The sequence below is a fragment of the Chanodichthys erythropterus genome, chromosome 10, assembly GCF_024489055.1.
Source record: "Chanodichthys erythropterus isolate Z2021 chromosome 10, ASM2448905v1, whole genome shotgun sequence".
Lineage (NCBI taxonomy): Eukaryota > Metazoa > Chordata > Actinopteri > Cypriniformes > Xenocyprididae > Chanodichthys > Chanodichthys erythropterus.
In genome coordinates, this window is record NC_090230.1 from 51,697,092 (window position 1) to 51,711,644 (window position 14,553).

General features: G+C 35.3%; 1 protein-coding gene across 2 annotated transcripts; it reads right to left on the reverse strand.

Annotated features, from left to right (window-relative positions):
• On the reverse strand, positions 1-10,669 carry prkab1a (protein kinase, AMP-activated, beta 1 non-catalytic subunit, a). Of its 2 annotated transcripts, XM_067399409.1 has the most exons (9): positions 10,550-10,669; positions 6,527-6,741; positions 6,267-6,436; positions 5,635-5,728; positions 5,448-5,562; positions 5,187-5,320; positions 4,268-4,326; positions 812-880; positions 1-718 (listed from the first exon to the last, which is right to left on the reverse strand). In XM_067399409.1, exons 2-9 carry the CDS (start codon positions 6,671-6,673, stop codon positions 709-711), a joined length of 798 nt encoding a protein of 265 aa, XP_067255510.1. In that variant the 5' UTR covers positions 6,674-6,741; positions 10,550-10,669; the 3' UTR covers positions 1-708. The 2 variants fall into 2 exon arrangements, with proteins under 2 accessions (XP_067255510.1, XP_067255509.1); XM_067399408.1 differs by lacking the exon at positions 4,268-4,326.
• Between the last annotated feature and the right edge of the window lie 3,884 nt (positions 10,670-14,553).

The window sequence follows — 14,553 nt, forward strand, 5'->3', positions numbered from 1 at the left end:
AATCATTTATTAAAAGTGATCATTTCAAAGAACATAAGACAGATTAAAAGTTAAATCAAGATATTTGCAATATTTATTTTGTTGTGAAAATGTAGAAGATTAAAAGATGGATTAAAAAGATTACAATTTTTTCATGAAATTGAAAAAAAATGGATTTAGTTTCTTGAGTGAAACATTTTCTCAAACCCTGCAGTTTTTCTATATTTGGGTCTCCAACACAAACTGCTGATAACAGGGCCTTTTCTGGCTGATAATCAATATGCGTCCTAATAATATATTCATATTTATCTACACAACCATATAATTTTTAAACACTGAACTAAACAAAATAATAAACATGTCAAGCTCTATTTACACTCATTTTCACATTCAAAATCACCTCTTCTTGTCCATATACTGGTTTAGATTCAGTCAATTTGGCCCAGTTCCACTGAGTAATGGTTTTTAAAAGTGTAAAAGTAAAAGTACAGATATGTCCTGTACCTCTAAGCTATTTCTATGTTTCTGGTTAGTCTATATCCAATAAGGTGGGATTTTTTTCTCTAAAGTGCATCTCTGTGCATCCCTATTTACAATAAAACATACTATATAAGATATATATGAGGTCACATAAATTGAGTGTTTGAAATGGCCATGTTCCTCAGATTGGCTTGTACAGCAGGGTTGTGACATACTTCTTCTTATACCGGTGGGTAGCACTCAGAACCATTACGCCATCCTGTCAGAGAACCAGACGAGATACAGAGTCATCAGAACAGACTTGAAATCAATACGGTTCATCTCACAGAGCTCTTTAAGTTGCTTTTTTTACCTTAATGGACAGAGCATACAGATGATTAAGCATGACGTGATTGGGCTCAGGGAGTAACGCTGGATCACACTGTTAGAAAACAAGAACATATTTCCATTAGCCTCAACTGATGTCCATTGGCAGCATCTATTTTGAACCTTACAATGCAATTATGCAAATGAAACACTTTTAAGCAATGTGTAAAAATAAAATTAAAACAATAACTGTAATTACATCAGGGTTTCCCAATCTGGGTCTCAATCCCCAAAAGAAGGTCACTACTTAATTTTAGTAATTTATAGTGGGAGTCTATTGTGAAAAAAAAACAAAAAAAAACTTTTTGACCAATTAAATGACATGATTATTTATATATAAATTTTCCATGCCTTTTTCAATAATAACTATAATATAAAGATAACTATAACGATAACTACATTAGCATCCACACTAGTGGACAATATCGTTCTGTTTATTCTAAGCACGCTGCAGTTTTGTCGTCTGTCACTTTAAATGCTCAAGCTCTTTAAATCAGGATTGATTCTGATTGGTTGTCCATGAATGTTTTATCGTTCATCATTTGGGGAAAAAAAAAGCTCTGACAGTGATTCCAACAATAGCATTTCTCTGTGACGTTATAGTGTTGTGTGGACTGAGCTATTCTTTTCTATTTAGAATGATTTTTATAACTATATCTTTATTGTTATAGATATCGTGCTTGGTGAGAATGGGCCTTTTCTCTTTACAAGAGCAATATTAGTATATTAAATATTTTAGAGCAGAGCTATTAGTGTACATAATGTTATCAATTCTAAAGTTATAGATAGAATTATGTATATTTAAGCATAATAAATATACTAATTAAAAACAAAAACAATTAATTTTCATAACTTTTCCAGAGCCAAACATTTTATTTGGTAATAATATCTTCTGATACCTTTAGAGTGCTATGAAAACCAATTATAAATATTTTAGTTTGTTGTCTGGTTTATTTTGTTCTGGTTTCTGTGTTGTATGATTTAACACAAATTAACTTATAAAACTTTGGTTTAATTAATCTTCAAAAATGTAATCCAACTCCTTTTTTTTTTTTGTAAAATAAAGTGCTGCATGTCTGCACTTTTACTTTAAAAATTACAGCAAGGATTGAAAAAAAAAAATCTTTTAGTTGTGAGATATTCCTTAAGAATATTTTTTCAATAAATTGTATTGTTATTATTTATTATTAACTATTATTATTATTAAAAAGCAAATTTTACTACACAATAGTAATACATTTCTGTCGTAATTTCTTCACATTAAACTGAACTTTTATTTTGGTGGTTTGTAATGAGTTTCTGTGAGTATGTGCAGTAGACAAAAACACACGGATCATGTCGGCTTCATATTATTTAATAATGTGATTTAGTAAATCACAGACACTAGTCCAAATATCATGATTTGAATTTGATTAAATGTAAAGCCATACTTTTAATATGTACATTCCTTGAAATTCCTTAAAGGTCACCTATTATGCTAAATCCACTTTTACAAGGTGTTTGGATATAAATGTGTGTTAGCAGTGTGTGAACACAACCACCCTACAATGATAAAAAATTTTAAAGGTGCCCTAGAATTAAAAATTGAATTTAGCTTGGCATAGTTGATGGCAGATGGAGCAACAATAACTGACATGATCCATGATAACATGATATTTTTAGTGATATTTGTAAATTGTTTTTCTAAATGTTTCGTTAGCATGTTGCTAATGTACTGTTAAATGTGGTTAAAGTTACCATTGTTTCTTACTGTATTCACGGAGACCAGAGCCATGTCGTTATTTTCATTTTTAAACACTTGCAGTCTGTATAATTCATAAACAACTTCATTCTTTATAAATCTCTCCAACAGTGTGTAATATTAGCTTTAGCCACAGAGCACTTTGTAAAGGTCCATTTTGAGGGTTATATTAGCTGTGTGAACTTTGTTTATGCTGTTTAAGGCAAGCGTGAGCTCCGGGGGTGGGGAGCGTGAGCATTTAAAGGGGCCGCAGCCTGAATCGGCGTATGTTTAATGATGCCCCAAAATAGGCAGTTAAAAAAATGAATTAAAAAAATCTATGGGGTATTTTGAGCTGAAACACAGATACATTCAGGGGACACCTAGACTTATATTACATCTTTTAAAAAGACGTTCTATGGCACCTTTAAAATCCCCATTAAAGGATTAGTTAACTTTTAAATAAACTTTTGCTGGTAATTTACTCACCCCCATGTCATCCAAGATGTCCATGTCCTTTTTTCTTCAGTCGAAAAGAAATTAAGGTTTTTGATGAAAACATTCCAGGATTTTTCTCCTTATAATGGGCAGCAATGGGCACCAGATGGTTCAAGGTCCAAATGACAGTTTCAGTGCAGCTTCAAAGGGCTTTAAATGATACCAGACGATGAATACGGGTCTTATCTAGTGAAACGATCGGTCATTTAAAAAAAAATAAAAAAAGTTTACGTTTTATAAGCACAAATGCTCGCCTTGCTCTGTTCTGGGATGCGCGTTCGTGACGTCACATAATGTGCAATTACTTTAAAAAGGTCACGCTTGGCATAGGCGGAAGTATGAGTCTGTGTTTACAACTTGAATGTGCAAATACTAACCCTGCGTCTCAATCAGCTCCTTAGTTCCCTAGGTCGTTAATCATCAGAAAGTGAATGTGGCTGATTCCCTGATCAGTGCCGTGACTACTGAACTAGGGAGCTGATTGAGACACACGGTAAGTCAAACGCCGTTTACAAAAAAAGGTAAAACAACTAATGGTTCTTCCATCCTGTGTTGTCAGTGCCATCAGACTATCATACCCTTCTCCATCAGAACAAAAACACCTCTAAAGGGGGTCGCACACCGGACGCGCACATTATATACGCGCAACCTCAATTTTGACTCGACTCCTGATAGAAGAGCTGCACAATGGGAGTGTTTTACATCAACAGGGAAACGTTACATATGCTTTAATATTTCGCACTGAGGTTAGTGTACATGGAAAATGGCACAACAGAGCAAAATGAAAGAAAAGGCTACGTTTATTATACATTTTTAGACTTTATTCAAGCTGTTAAAGTGTAAAACTAATGTATCTTGCAGCACAGGGTGAAGTCAGTCTGGTATTGTTTAAAGCCCTTTGAAGCTGCACTGAAACTGTCATTTGGACCTTGAACCGTCTGGTGCCCATTCAAGCCCATTATAAGGAGAAACATCTTGGAATGTTTTCATCAAAAACCTTAATTTCTTTTCGACTGAAGAAAGAAGGACATGGACATCTTGGATGACATGGGGGTGAGTAAATTATTAGCAAAAGTTTATTTAAAAGTGAACTAATCCTTTAAACTAAAGCAGTCTCATTAGACAAGCCGTTTGGATTCTCTGAGTAATGTGAAGTCACATTACTTATGCCCCGCCCATGGCCACTGATTGACAGTCCTGTATTACCATGGTTTCCGCCCTCACCGAGTTGTACGTTGTCTGCCATTTTCTCCACGGTAGAGCAGCTGTAGCGACAACAATGTCTGGTAAGTAATTGAGATGTTTTGTTGTTGGATATAAGAGTTGACATAACAGTCTTCATTTACTGATATCTGAGTGAACGCAGTGAATTTTATTTTTGAAGGGAATGAGCCACAAATCTAATATACACATACGATTTCTGTAACGTTGCCTACTATTTATGTTCACAGACATAACTGACTGTGTTTATGTGAACTGTGTTTTTTTGACAGAACCTTATGTGTATTTGACAGTTTAAACAAAACAAAAAATGTGAAAGAACGTCTGACAGCTGTGTGCGTGTGCTTCAGATAAGTGCTCTCAGAAAATGATCCATTAGATGTTTAAACTGGTATAGCTTTAAAATGCGTGGAAATAATAAACTTTAATGATGAAAGAAAAACTGTGCTATCCGTGAGAGTGTTCGTGATATAGATGATAATCAAAACCAAGCAGATGTCTTGATAATATTTAGCAGAGAATCCAATTGAGGCAGCAACTGTGATCATAGAGGATGGGGCGGGGCACAACAGCTCATTTGCATTTAAAGGCACATGCTCGAAAACAGCCTGTTCTTGACTGTAGTCAGAAATGGGTATTTACAACATGGATTTATAAATAATCTGTGAGGTATTTTAAGATGAAAGTTCACAGACAGATTCTGGGGACACCTGAGACTTAAATTAAATCTTAAAAAATGGGCATAATAGGGGACCTTTAAATTTCAGTAAAAATGGAAATTATGACATTTTAATTCCAGTTTTCAGCATCACAGAGATCATAGGGCCTTAAATCAAATCACTTTAGTAGAGAATGGTACTATGATGGTAATCTAATCTGTAATTTTTGCAGGCCTAATGCAAGGTATTTTGCAGATACTCACTGAGATGCCTGTGTCCTTATTGAGGATGACCTGTAGGAGATGAGGGGGCAGGATGGGGGGAGATTTGAATTTCTCTTCCTGTTTGGGGACATAAGAGTCCTGATGGTATGGCCCAGGAGGTGAGCTGGACAGATCTATAATCAATAAAGACAATGTGTCACAACAACCCATGACTGACCATTTTGGTCATTTTCATTTTTTTTGTGATTAAACAGCTCTAAAATATGATGAAATTAAATGTGGAAATTGTTGTGTTCAAACCTGACATGTCAGAGCATTTCTGTGAATCCACCATGAGTGCATCAAACACCTCAAAGTCTGTCTTCTTCACCTGGATGATATTGTTGACTGTGCCGAGCTGGTTGGTCACCACAGGCTAAAGAGAAAAAAAGGTCATCATGCTGGTTTTATAGTACTAATGGATGATGATGACTGATGTCTCTGTCACCTCTGTTGGGTCATGTGTCCACTGTCCATCCACGAAGAATTTATACTGGTGTTCACCCTCAGGCAAATCTACAATTGCCACAAAGTTGTTTTGACTATTAAAGAAACAGAGTTAAAAAAAAAAAAAAAAAAAAAAAAACGTTAAATGAATGGATTTGAAGTTTGTTCTAAAGAAGAAGACTTCTCCACTTGTTAAGTACCAGTGTTACATTAGTATTGTTTCTGTCATGACAACTCTCAGAGTGTTTGGCATTGTAAAGAATACAACTATGTTGATGTTTGGTCTTGGTGGAATAGATCTGCTACGCTGCTGCTGCAGAACAAGTACGGGACTTGCTACTCCCAATACATACAAAACACAGTGCTGTGAGTAAGTCAGACATGCTGCTGTACAAAATAGCATACATGAATTACCCGTAAGAGATCTATACAGGTGGAGCTGGGGAAGGTGGAGGGTTTTGAATGCACACTGCAACTGCTACAGTGAATGCTAACCAAATATTTGAAGGTTCTATCAAGAATAATGTGATTGCAAGCTGAATGAATTAAGGACCTATCAATCTGCACTATCTAGAGTTTCATGACAGAATTTTGTACTTTTTTTCAATAGTTATAATGTTAACTGTTACGTACCTCCTAATCAAAGGAATCTTATTGGTCCAATTATTAAAAGATCCAGAAATATAGACTTCTTTTCCAGCTCCTGTCCACCGAAACACAGTGGGTCGATCTAAAGTGAGGACCTTTTCACTGGTCTCCAGGTCTGGTCGCCAGTCAATAAATTCCTCTTTTTCTAATGGTGCCTAATAGAAAATTAAAGTCAGAACACATGGTCATCATATCTAGATCATGATATCTTCATAAGCGAACAGATAACGTGAGCCATCACACACTTTGATGTCCTCCCCATGAAAAATATCTGCATCTTCTGGGCTGTCCATCAGGATTTTAGGACGGTCTCCTTCCTTGGTTCCTCGACTGTCCCTTCTGTGGGCCTTTTCCTGGCCCATGCCCGCCCTCTCACTGCTTGTGTTCCCCATAGTGCTCTTAAGAAGACTTCCCAGAGGTCACACAGGGTAAGCAGCCAGCTGGTTGTGCTCAAAATTATCTGTAACCCCAAACAAACACCACAATAGTTTAAGAAACATAGCGATCTTAATGTCATGCATCACTAATCCTATATGTGACCCTGTACCACAAAACCAGTCATAAGTTGCACGGGTATATTTGTAGCAATAGCCAACAATACATTGTATGGGTCAAACTTATCGATTTTTCTTTTATGCCTAAAACCATTAGGATATTAAGTAAAGATCATGTTCCATGAAGATATTTTGTAAATTTCCTACCGTAAATATATATAAAAAAACTATTTTTGTGAGTGGATATGTGTTGTTAAGGACTTAATTTGGACAACTTTAAAGGAGATTTTTTTTTGCACCCTCAGATTCCAGATTTTCAAATAGTTGTATCTCAGCCAAATATTGTCCTATACTAAATCTCAATTTAAAAAAATTCACCCTTATGACTGGTTTTGTGGTCCAGGGTTACATATATAACACTTGGATTTCCCCAGCAAACATGGAATATTCTCAGAACTTTAGCTCATGTTCTGGTAAAGTTCTCTCAAAGTTATGAATAAACATTCTTCCAGTAACATTAAAGGGATAGTTCACCCAAAAATGAAAATTTGATGTTTATCTGCTTACCCCCAGCGCATCCAAGATGTAGGTGACTTTGTTTCTTCAGTAGAACACAAATGATGATTTTTAACTCCAACCCTTGCCGTCTGTCAGTCATGTAACGCACTGAAATAGTAACACCATCTATAAGAGTCAAAAAAACACGCACAGACAAATCCAAATTAAACCCTACAGCTCGTGACGACACATTGATGTCCTAAGACACGAAACGATCGGTTTGTGTGAGAAACTGGACAGTATTTATTGCATTGTTTTACCTCTAAAACACCACTATGTCCAACTGCCCTCCACATCCGGTTCTGAACGCGCTCTGACAACGGAAGTGATCTCTAGCTCTCACTGAAGCAAAGCGCGAGACATCGCTTCCATCATCAGAGCGCATCTTTTGACCTCACTAACCGGATGCTGAATGCAGTTGGACATAGTGGTGTATTAGAGGTAAAAAATGATATAAATACTGTTCAGTTTCTCGCACAAACCGATCGTTGATGTCCTAAGACACAAAATGTGTCGTCACAAGCCGCAGGATTTAATTTGGATTTGTCTGTGCATGTTTTTTGGTGTTACCATTTCAGTGCATTATATGACTGACAGACGGCAATGGTTGGAGTTAAAAATCATCATTTGTGTTCTACTGAAGAAACAAAGTCACCTACATCTTGGATGCCCTGGGGGTAAGCAGATAATCATTTTTGGGTGAACTATCCCTTTAATAGAACATTGATCAAAGTTATCTGGTCTTAAATAATGATCTCAAAACATTATTTATACTTCGTTCATGAGCTTTATTTTTTTGTGAATTGTTTTAGTTGGATTTTTGTCTAATGTATTTAAATGTTGCTACTTACTACTTGTTTCAGAATGTTCAGAGAACATTCAAAAGTAACATTTCCATAATATTTGCAAAATTATATAATGGAAGGATTCTTAAAGGTGCCCAAGAATGATTTTTCACAAGATGTAATATAAGTCTAAGGTGTCTCCTGAATGTGTCTGTGAAGATTCAGCTCAAAATACCCCATGGATTTTTTATTAATATTTTAAACTGACTAATTTGGGGCATCAAAATCGCCGCCCCTTTAAATGGCGTGCATTTACAAAGTTCACACAGCTAATATAACCCTCAAATGGATCTTTACAAGATGTTCGTCATGCATGCTTCGAATTATGTGAGTAAAGTATTTATTTTGATGTTTACGTTTGATTCTGTATGAGTTTGAGGCTGTGCTCTGTGGCTAACGGCTAATTCTACACTGTTGGAGAGATTTATAAAGAATGTGGTGTTTATGTTGTGTTTATGCATTATACAGACTGCACATGTTTAAAAATGAAAACAGCGACGACTCTCTTGCCTCCGTGAATACAGTAAGAAACGATGGTAACTTTAACCACATTTAACAGTACATTAGCAACATGCTAACGAAACATTTAGAAAGACAATTTACAAATATCACTAAAAATATCATGCTATTATGGATCATGTCAGTTATTATTGCTCCATCTGCCATTTTTCGCTGTTGTTCTTGCTGGCTTACCTAGTCTGTGCACAGATCCAGATGTTAATACTGCCTTTCCTTGTCTAATGCCTTGAACATGAGCTGGCATATATGCAAATATTGGGGTCATACATATTAATGATCCCGACTGTTACGTAACAGTCGGTGTTATGTTGAGATCCGCGTGTTTTCCGGAAGTCTTTTAAACAAATGAGATTTATATAAGAAGGAGGAAGCAATGGGGTTTGAAACTCAATGTATGTCTTTTCCATGTACTGAACTCTTGTTATTCAACTATGCCAATATAAATTCAATTTTTGATTCTAGGGCACCTTTAAAGTTTAGCAATATCCAAGCAAAAACGTTTTTAAAACATTTAAAATACTGGATGTTTTGAACATTCAAGTAATATTTAGAAATAACATTTTTGTAACTTAATGGCAATGTTAGCAAAATGTTCTTAGAACATATTTTTGTTAGCTGACTCTTTAAAGCTCTGAAAGTCAAGCTTGGTTCTGAATTCACTTTTACTGCTTTTTCCACACACTTCCTGCAGTAAATTCATCTTAACGTACAGACTCCAATAAGTCTGACCCCATTAAATGCCTTGATGAGAGAAAATTTTCTTTCTGGCTGTACTGCCTATTACAACAGGCCAATTTAATTAAAGTCACAGCAAAATCATGATTTGCTTCTTGCTAACGTTAATCAGTTGCAAGCGAAATTTGTAAGTTAGGAAGAGAAACATTATCATTCTTTTGAATAATTTAATTGGACAAAGATTTTGTATATGCCCAAGATACATACATCATCATTAAATTTGCAGTAAGTCATCAATGTTTCAGGTCCATTTTTCCATTAACATAAACAGCAAATAGACATGAACTAAAACCAACCATTATGTTTTCATCTTTAATTGGGTCTTTAGGTGTGCTAGGGGTTTCTAGATTTTAAAACATTACACTTTAAAATCTTTCTTGAATTAAACTGATATTTAAACTGAAAAAAAAAAATCTCTGACTGTCAGGTTATTGTAATTTCTGCATACTAAATAGTGATTGGTCTTAATTAAACATCTGAGTTCATAGTCAAATGTGGTATCAAAGTGTATTTTAGGTTATTCGTCATGCAAGCAATGGCATTTCTCCTTTAAAATATGCCAAACGAATTTACACTTAGTCAACAAAACAATATTGACAACGTTGGCAGCTCCATTAATTTAACTGCGTATTTCACTGCTGAAGCTGGAGACCTCAGGAACCTCGAGGCATAATTACTATTGCTGTATTTTTCCACATGTTTTTAGAAAACTCTACAGCAATGTCACACGCTCTCAAAAGAAGTCTGGCAAAAAAGATAAAGGAGAGCCAGTAACTTAAGCTTCAGGATCAAACATATGAAAGAAGATGCATCTTCCTGATATTAAATGCAAACCAATCGATTTTCCATTAGTGGCAGCCTTCATCTCAATTTCAATATCAGTCTTTTCTATGATGGAAAAATAATGCAGACGCTTTGACTGTGAAACTATGTAAATCCCGTTATATTGACATTAGAAACAAGCATACGCTGTCGCGCGCCACCCTGCAATAACACTGTAGTAGTGCTATATAGTTAGCCGCATCGAGCATTCTTATCGATTGCAAGATTGCCACAAATTTTTCATTTTTGAAATAATTTCATCACGGTTGCACAATTTTAATGTGACAGCACTTACGTTCCCTTTTGCGCAGTACCGTATGAATTCGCGACCGCTACTTGCCCTCGATCACAGTTATTTCGTCATTTTTTCATTCACGTTGCTTATCGTCACACTCAACATCCTCGCATCCACTCCGCCCACCGCGAACTATAACTCCACTTCGCATGCGCGGCTTCAACTGCGCCCGCTAGAGGGAGAGAAGCAGCTGTTTCTCTGCGCATGCGCGTTTCCCACAACAAACAAACACTAGTGGAACACATACATACGGGGGTGCTCCTTATTCTCAAGAAGCTCAACCTTTGTGAAATTGTGCAGTCACAAGTGTGCAACAGTTATCACATTTGTTTTTGTTTTTTCCATGAAAGGTCGTTTTGTTTGTTTTCATGGCATTTGAAACGAAATATGCCTCGGTATTGTCCACACCGTCTATGGGCATATGTGCAATGTCTATTAACCGCCACTGGATGGACACATTTAACTATCACTTCACCGCCTGACCGCCACCACTTTTCCAAATGAAAGATCATTGTGGTCTCAGGAATTAAACGAACCCCCATCTTCTTTTGAAATTGATTTTACTGTCATTTTATTTAAAAACTCAAAGATAATCATACTGAATGTGTAGCCTACATAATAGCAATCATCTCGAACTTGGCGTGTACGAGTTTTCAGCTGTTAATGCTTTTCCTCAGTGTGTCATCAAATTCGTTGTGAGAGTCATGCAAAGTGCAATTACTCCCCCACTGGTTTTCCCTCTGTCATAGTCAGTGTTACAGACCAACCACCACACACACATAAATTCTTTCTCCTCTTTCTCACCCTTCCACTTAAACATTCAGTGAAAAGAAAAAAAAAAATGCTGTTCTGATTGTATTAAAAAGGAACATTGCTGTGCAAAAACAAGAATGTTAAAATCTTTTACTTTGCTAGGCATTTGCTGTGCTTTTCTGGATTGAGCAGTCGACTTACCAGGCAACATTTGAATATCAGAATTTGCATTTGTGATCCCCTTCAAGTTCATCCTATTAGACAGCACACCGTTTTGCTCATACACAGACATGCACCAGAAAAGACTAGTGGATTTAAGATTTCCTGGCTTCAAAGTCAGGAAATCTAGCATTTTGAGGAGAGATGTCTATGTCTCACTTCCTTTTAGACATACTGGAGCTTCGGTGCTATTTACATCATTTATGATGGTAACCTATATTTACATCAGTATACACATTATTTCTCTTTGTTTTGGCCATACAATAGCAAAACAGATGTAGTGAAATTGACTGATGAGACCTACTTTTGGTCTGGTAAATGATCCAATGCGGCTCTTGAAGTAAAACCAATAGGTGTTGAATGATTCTGTGTAAAGAAGGAAATTATAGACAACTCTGTGGCACTGAATTCATGATCAGCCTGTGAAGGTCAGGAGTATTTTTAAGGTTAGTGCGTCATATAGACAAAAGGAGGTCAGGAGACTGCATTATAGCTGAAAATGCTGAAAGAATTGGTTGAATATTTCATGAAATGTGCTTTTAAAAATAGAGACAAAGATGCGAGGCTAGACCGCCAAGATTCCATCAGCTGCATCTCCTGCTCCGTCTAGTGTGTGAAACTATATGTGGTATTAAAAAGGAAACTGGATTTTAAATATGCGTTTTTGTATAAAGAACATCTCACAAATAATTTCACCCCAAAATCAAAAGAAAAAATAGAAATTAGAAATGCAGAGTATTCCATTACAATATTTATGCAAACAATCATAAAAGGCAGGGCAACATACATATTATTGTCTTTTTATATAGCCTAAACATAAAAATATGAAAATGTATCTCTCTCTCTCTCTCTCTCTCTCTCATATATATATATATATATATATATATATATATATATATATATATATATATATATATATATATATATATATATATATATATATATATATATATATATACAGTACAGTCCAAAAGCTTGGAACCACTAAGATTTGTAATGTTTTCAAAAGAAGTTTCGTCTTCTCACCAAGGCTACATTTATTTAATTAAAAATACAGTAAAAACAGTAATATTGTTAAATATTATTACAACTTAAAATTACTGTTTTCTATTTGAATATATTTCACAAAGTAATTTATTCCTGTGATGCAAAGCTGAATTTTCAGCATCGTTACTCCAGTCTTCAGTGTCACATGATCCTTCAGAAATCATTCTAAAATGCTGATCTGCTTCTCAAGGAACATTTAATGTGTACAATTGTACAAAATATTTGTGTACAATATTTTTTTTCAGGATTATTTGATGAATAGAAAGTTCAAAAGAACAGTGTTTATCTGAAATCTAATCTTTTGTAACATTATAAATGTCTTTACTGCCACTTTTGATTGATTAAATGCATCCTTGCTGAATAAAAGTATTCATTTCTTTAATTTCTTCAAAAAAAAATCAAAATCAAAATTCTTACTGACCCCAAACTTTTGAACGGTAGTGTATAATGCTACAAAAGCTTTGTATTTCAGATAAATGCTGTTCTTTTGAACTTTCTATTCATCAAGGAATCCTGAAAAAAAAAGTACACAACTGTTTTCAACATTGAAAATAATCATAAATGTTTATTGAGCAGCAAATCAGCATATTAGAATGATTTCTGAAGGATCATGTGACACTGAAGACTGGAGTAACGATGCTGAAAATTCAGCTTTGCATCACAGGAATAAATTACTTTGTCAAATATATTTAAATAGTACACAGTTATTTTAAATTGTAATAATATTTCACTTTTGGACTGTACAGTATGTATGTATATATAATGTGTGTGTGTGTGTGTTTATAGAAATATATTACAGGTATAATCTATATATTAAATCATAATGGTCCTAAACTTAAGCATAGCTGTATTAATTGGCATACATTACATGTATGTTGTATATTAACAAGAAAAAAATACTGTATTTGTGTTTTGGTAGAAATAACTAACAAATAGCAAAACAAAATATACCCCAGTAAACACTAAAAAAGGCCAAAATAATAAGCTTAATTGCAATGAAAATGCTAATATTTTAATGGACATAAATCAAGCTTAATTTCCTTAAAAATTATGTGCAAAATATAAGTTTTTTGTTTTGTTTTTTTCTGTTGATTTTTGACCCCTTTTTTTTAATAAACCCTGCTGGTCTTTTGTAGTTGATGTTTTATTTATATCTTCACTTCAAAAAATGAGCATGAGAAGTGTGCTGCTGCTTTAATTTTTCTTCTAGGATTTAGGCTACACTAACAACAAACTGACTTCTGCTCTTGAATCTAATTCACCTACTGACATTCCAACCTGGTCTATGAGAGCATCAGAGGGGTGCAGAGGAGACACTGATGTCCGACTGTACAGAGTGATGAGGCTCGGCCTTCTGCCAGACTGTCCTTCTCATCATCTGAGCAGCTGATGATTGATGCCATCTACCGCGCTGATACGTCTTCACTTCAGTGGATCACTGCTCATGATACTTTGGAGTCAAGAGAAGGTGCTGTAAGGAACTGCGGCGAGTGCCAGACTGCAGACATCATAAGTACGAGTTTACAATATTTAATGTGAAATACTTCATATCCAGACTGTCCAGATGAAGGAGCATCTCGGCTCATATAGGGTAATGCAAAAAAAACAAAAAAAACCTAAGCTATAGCACCATAAGCTCAATGTGTTCTTCAACATAATGTTCCAAATGGTAGTCTGATATTTTCAAGAGAATGTCAGATGCAGGACAGGCCCCATGGGACAGAGCAGAGACAGTGACGCTGTACACTCACAGATGTGTAAAAAGCTCCCTGCCAGGGGCCATTCCTGTCACATCTGCTACTGCAACTTCCCTTAGTGCTCTGAGCCGAACTTTTATTAGTTTTATTAGGGCAATCACCATTTCCTGCTGTTCCGTTCCAACAAATATTTTGTACATCATGAGGGCCAACATAACACATCAAAATTGTGAATTTGTTTTGAATTCCCTATAGTAAAGAGCATATTGATGGAAGTGAAATTTGCTG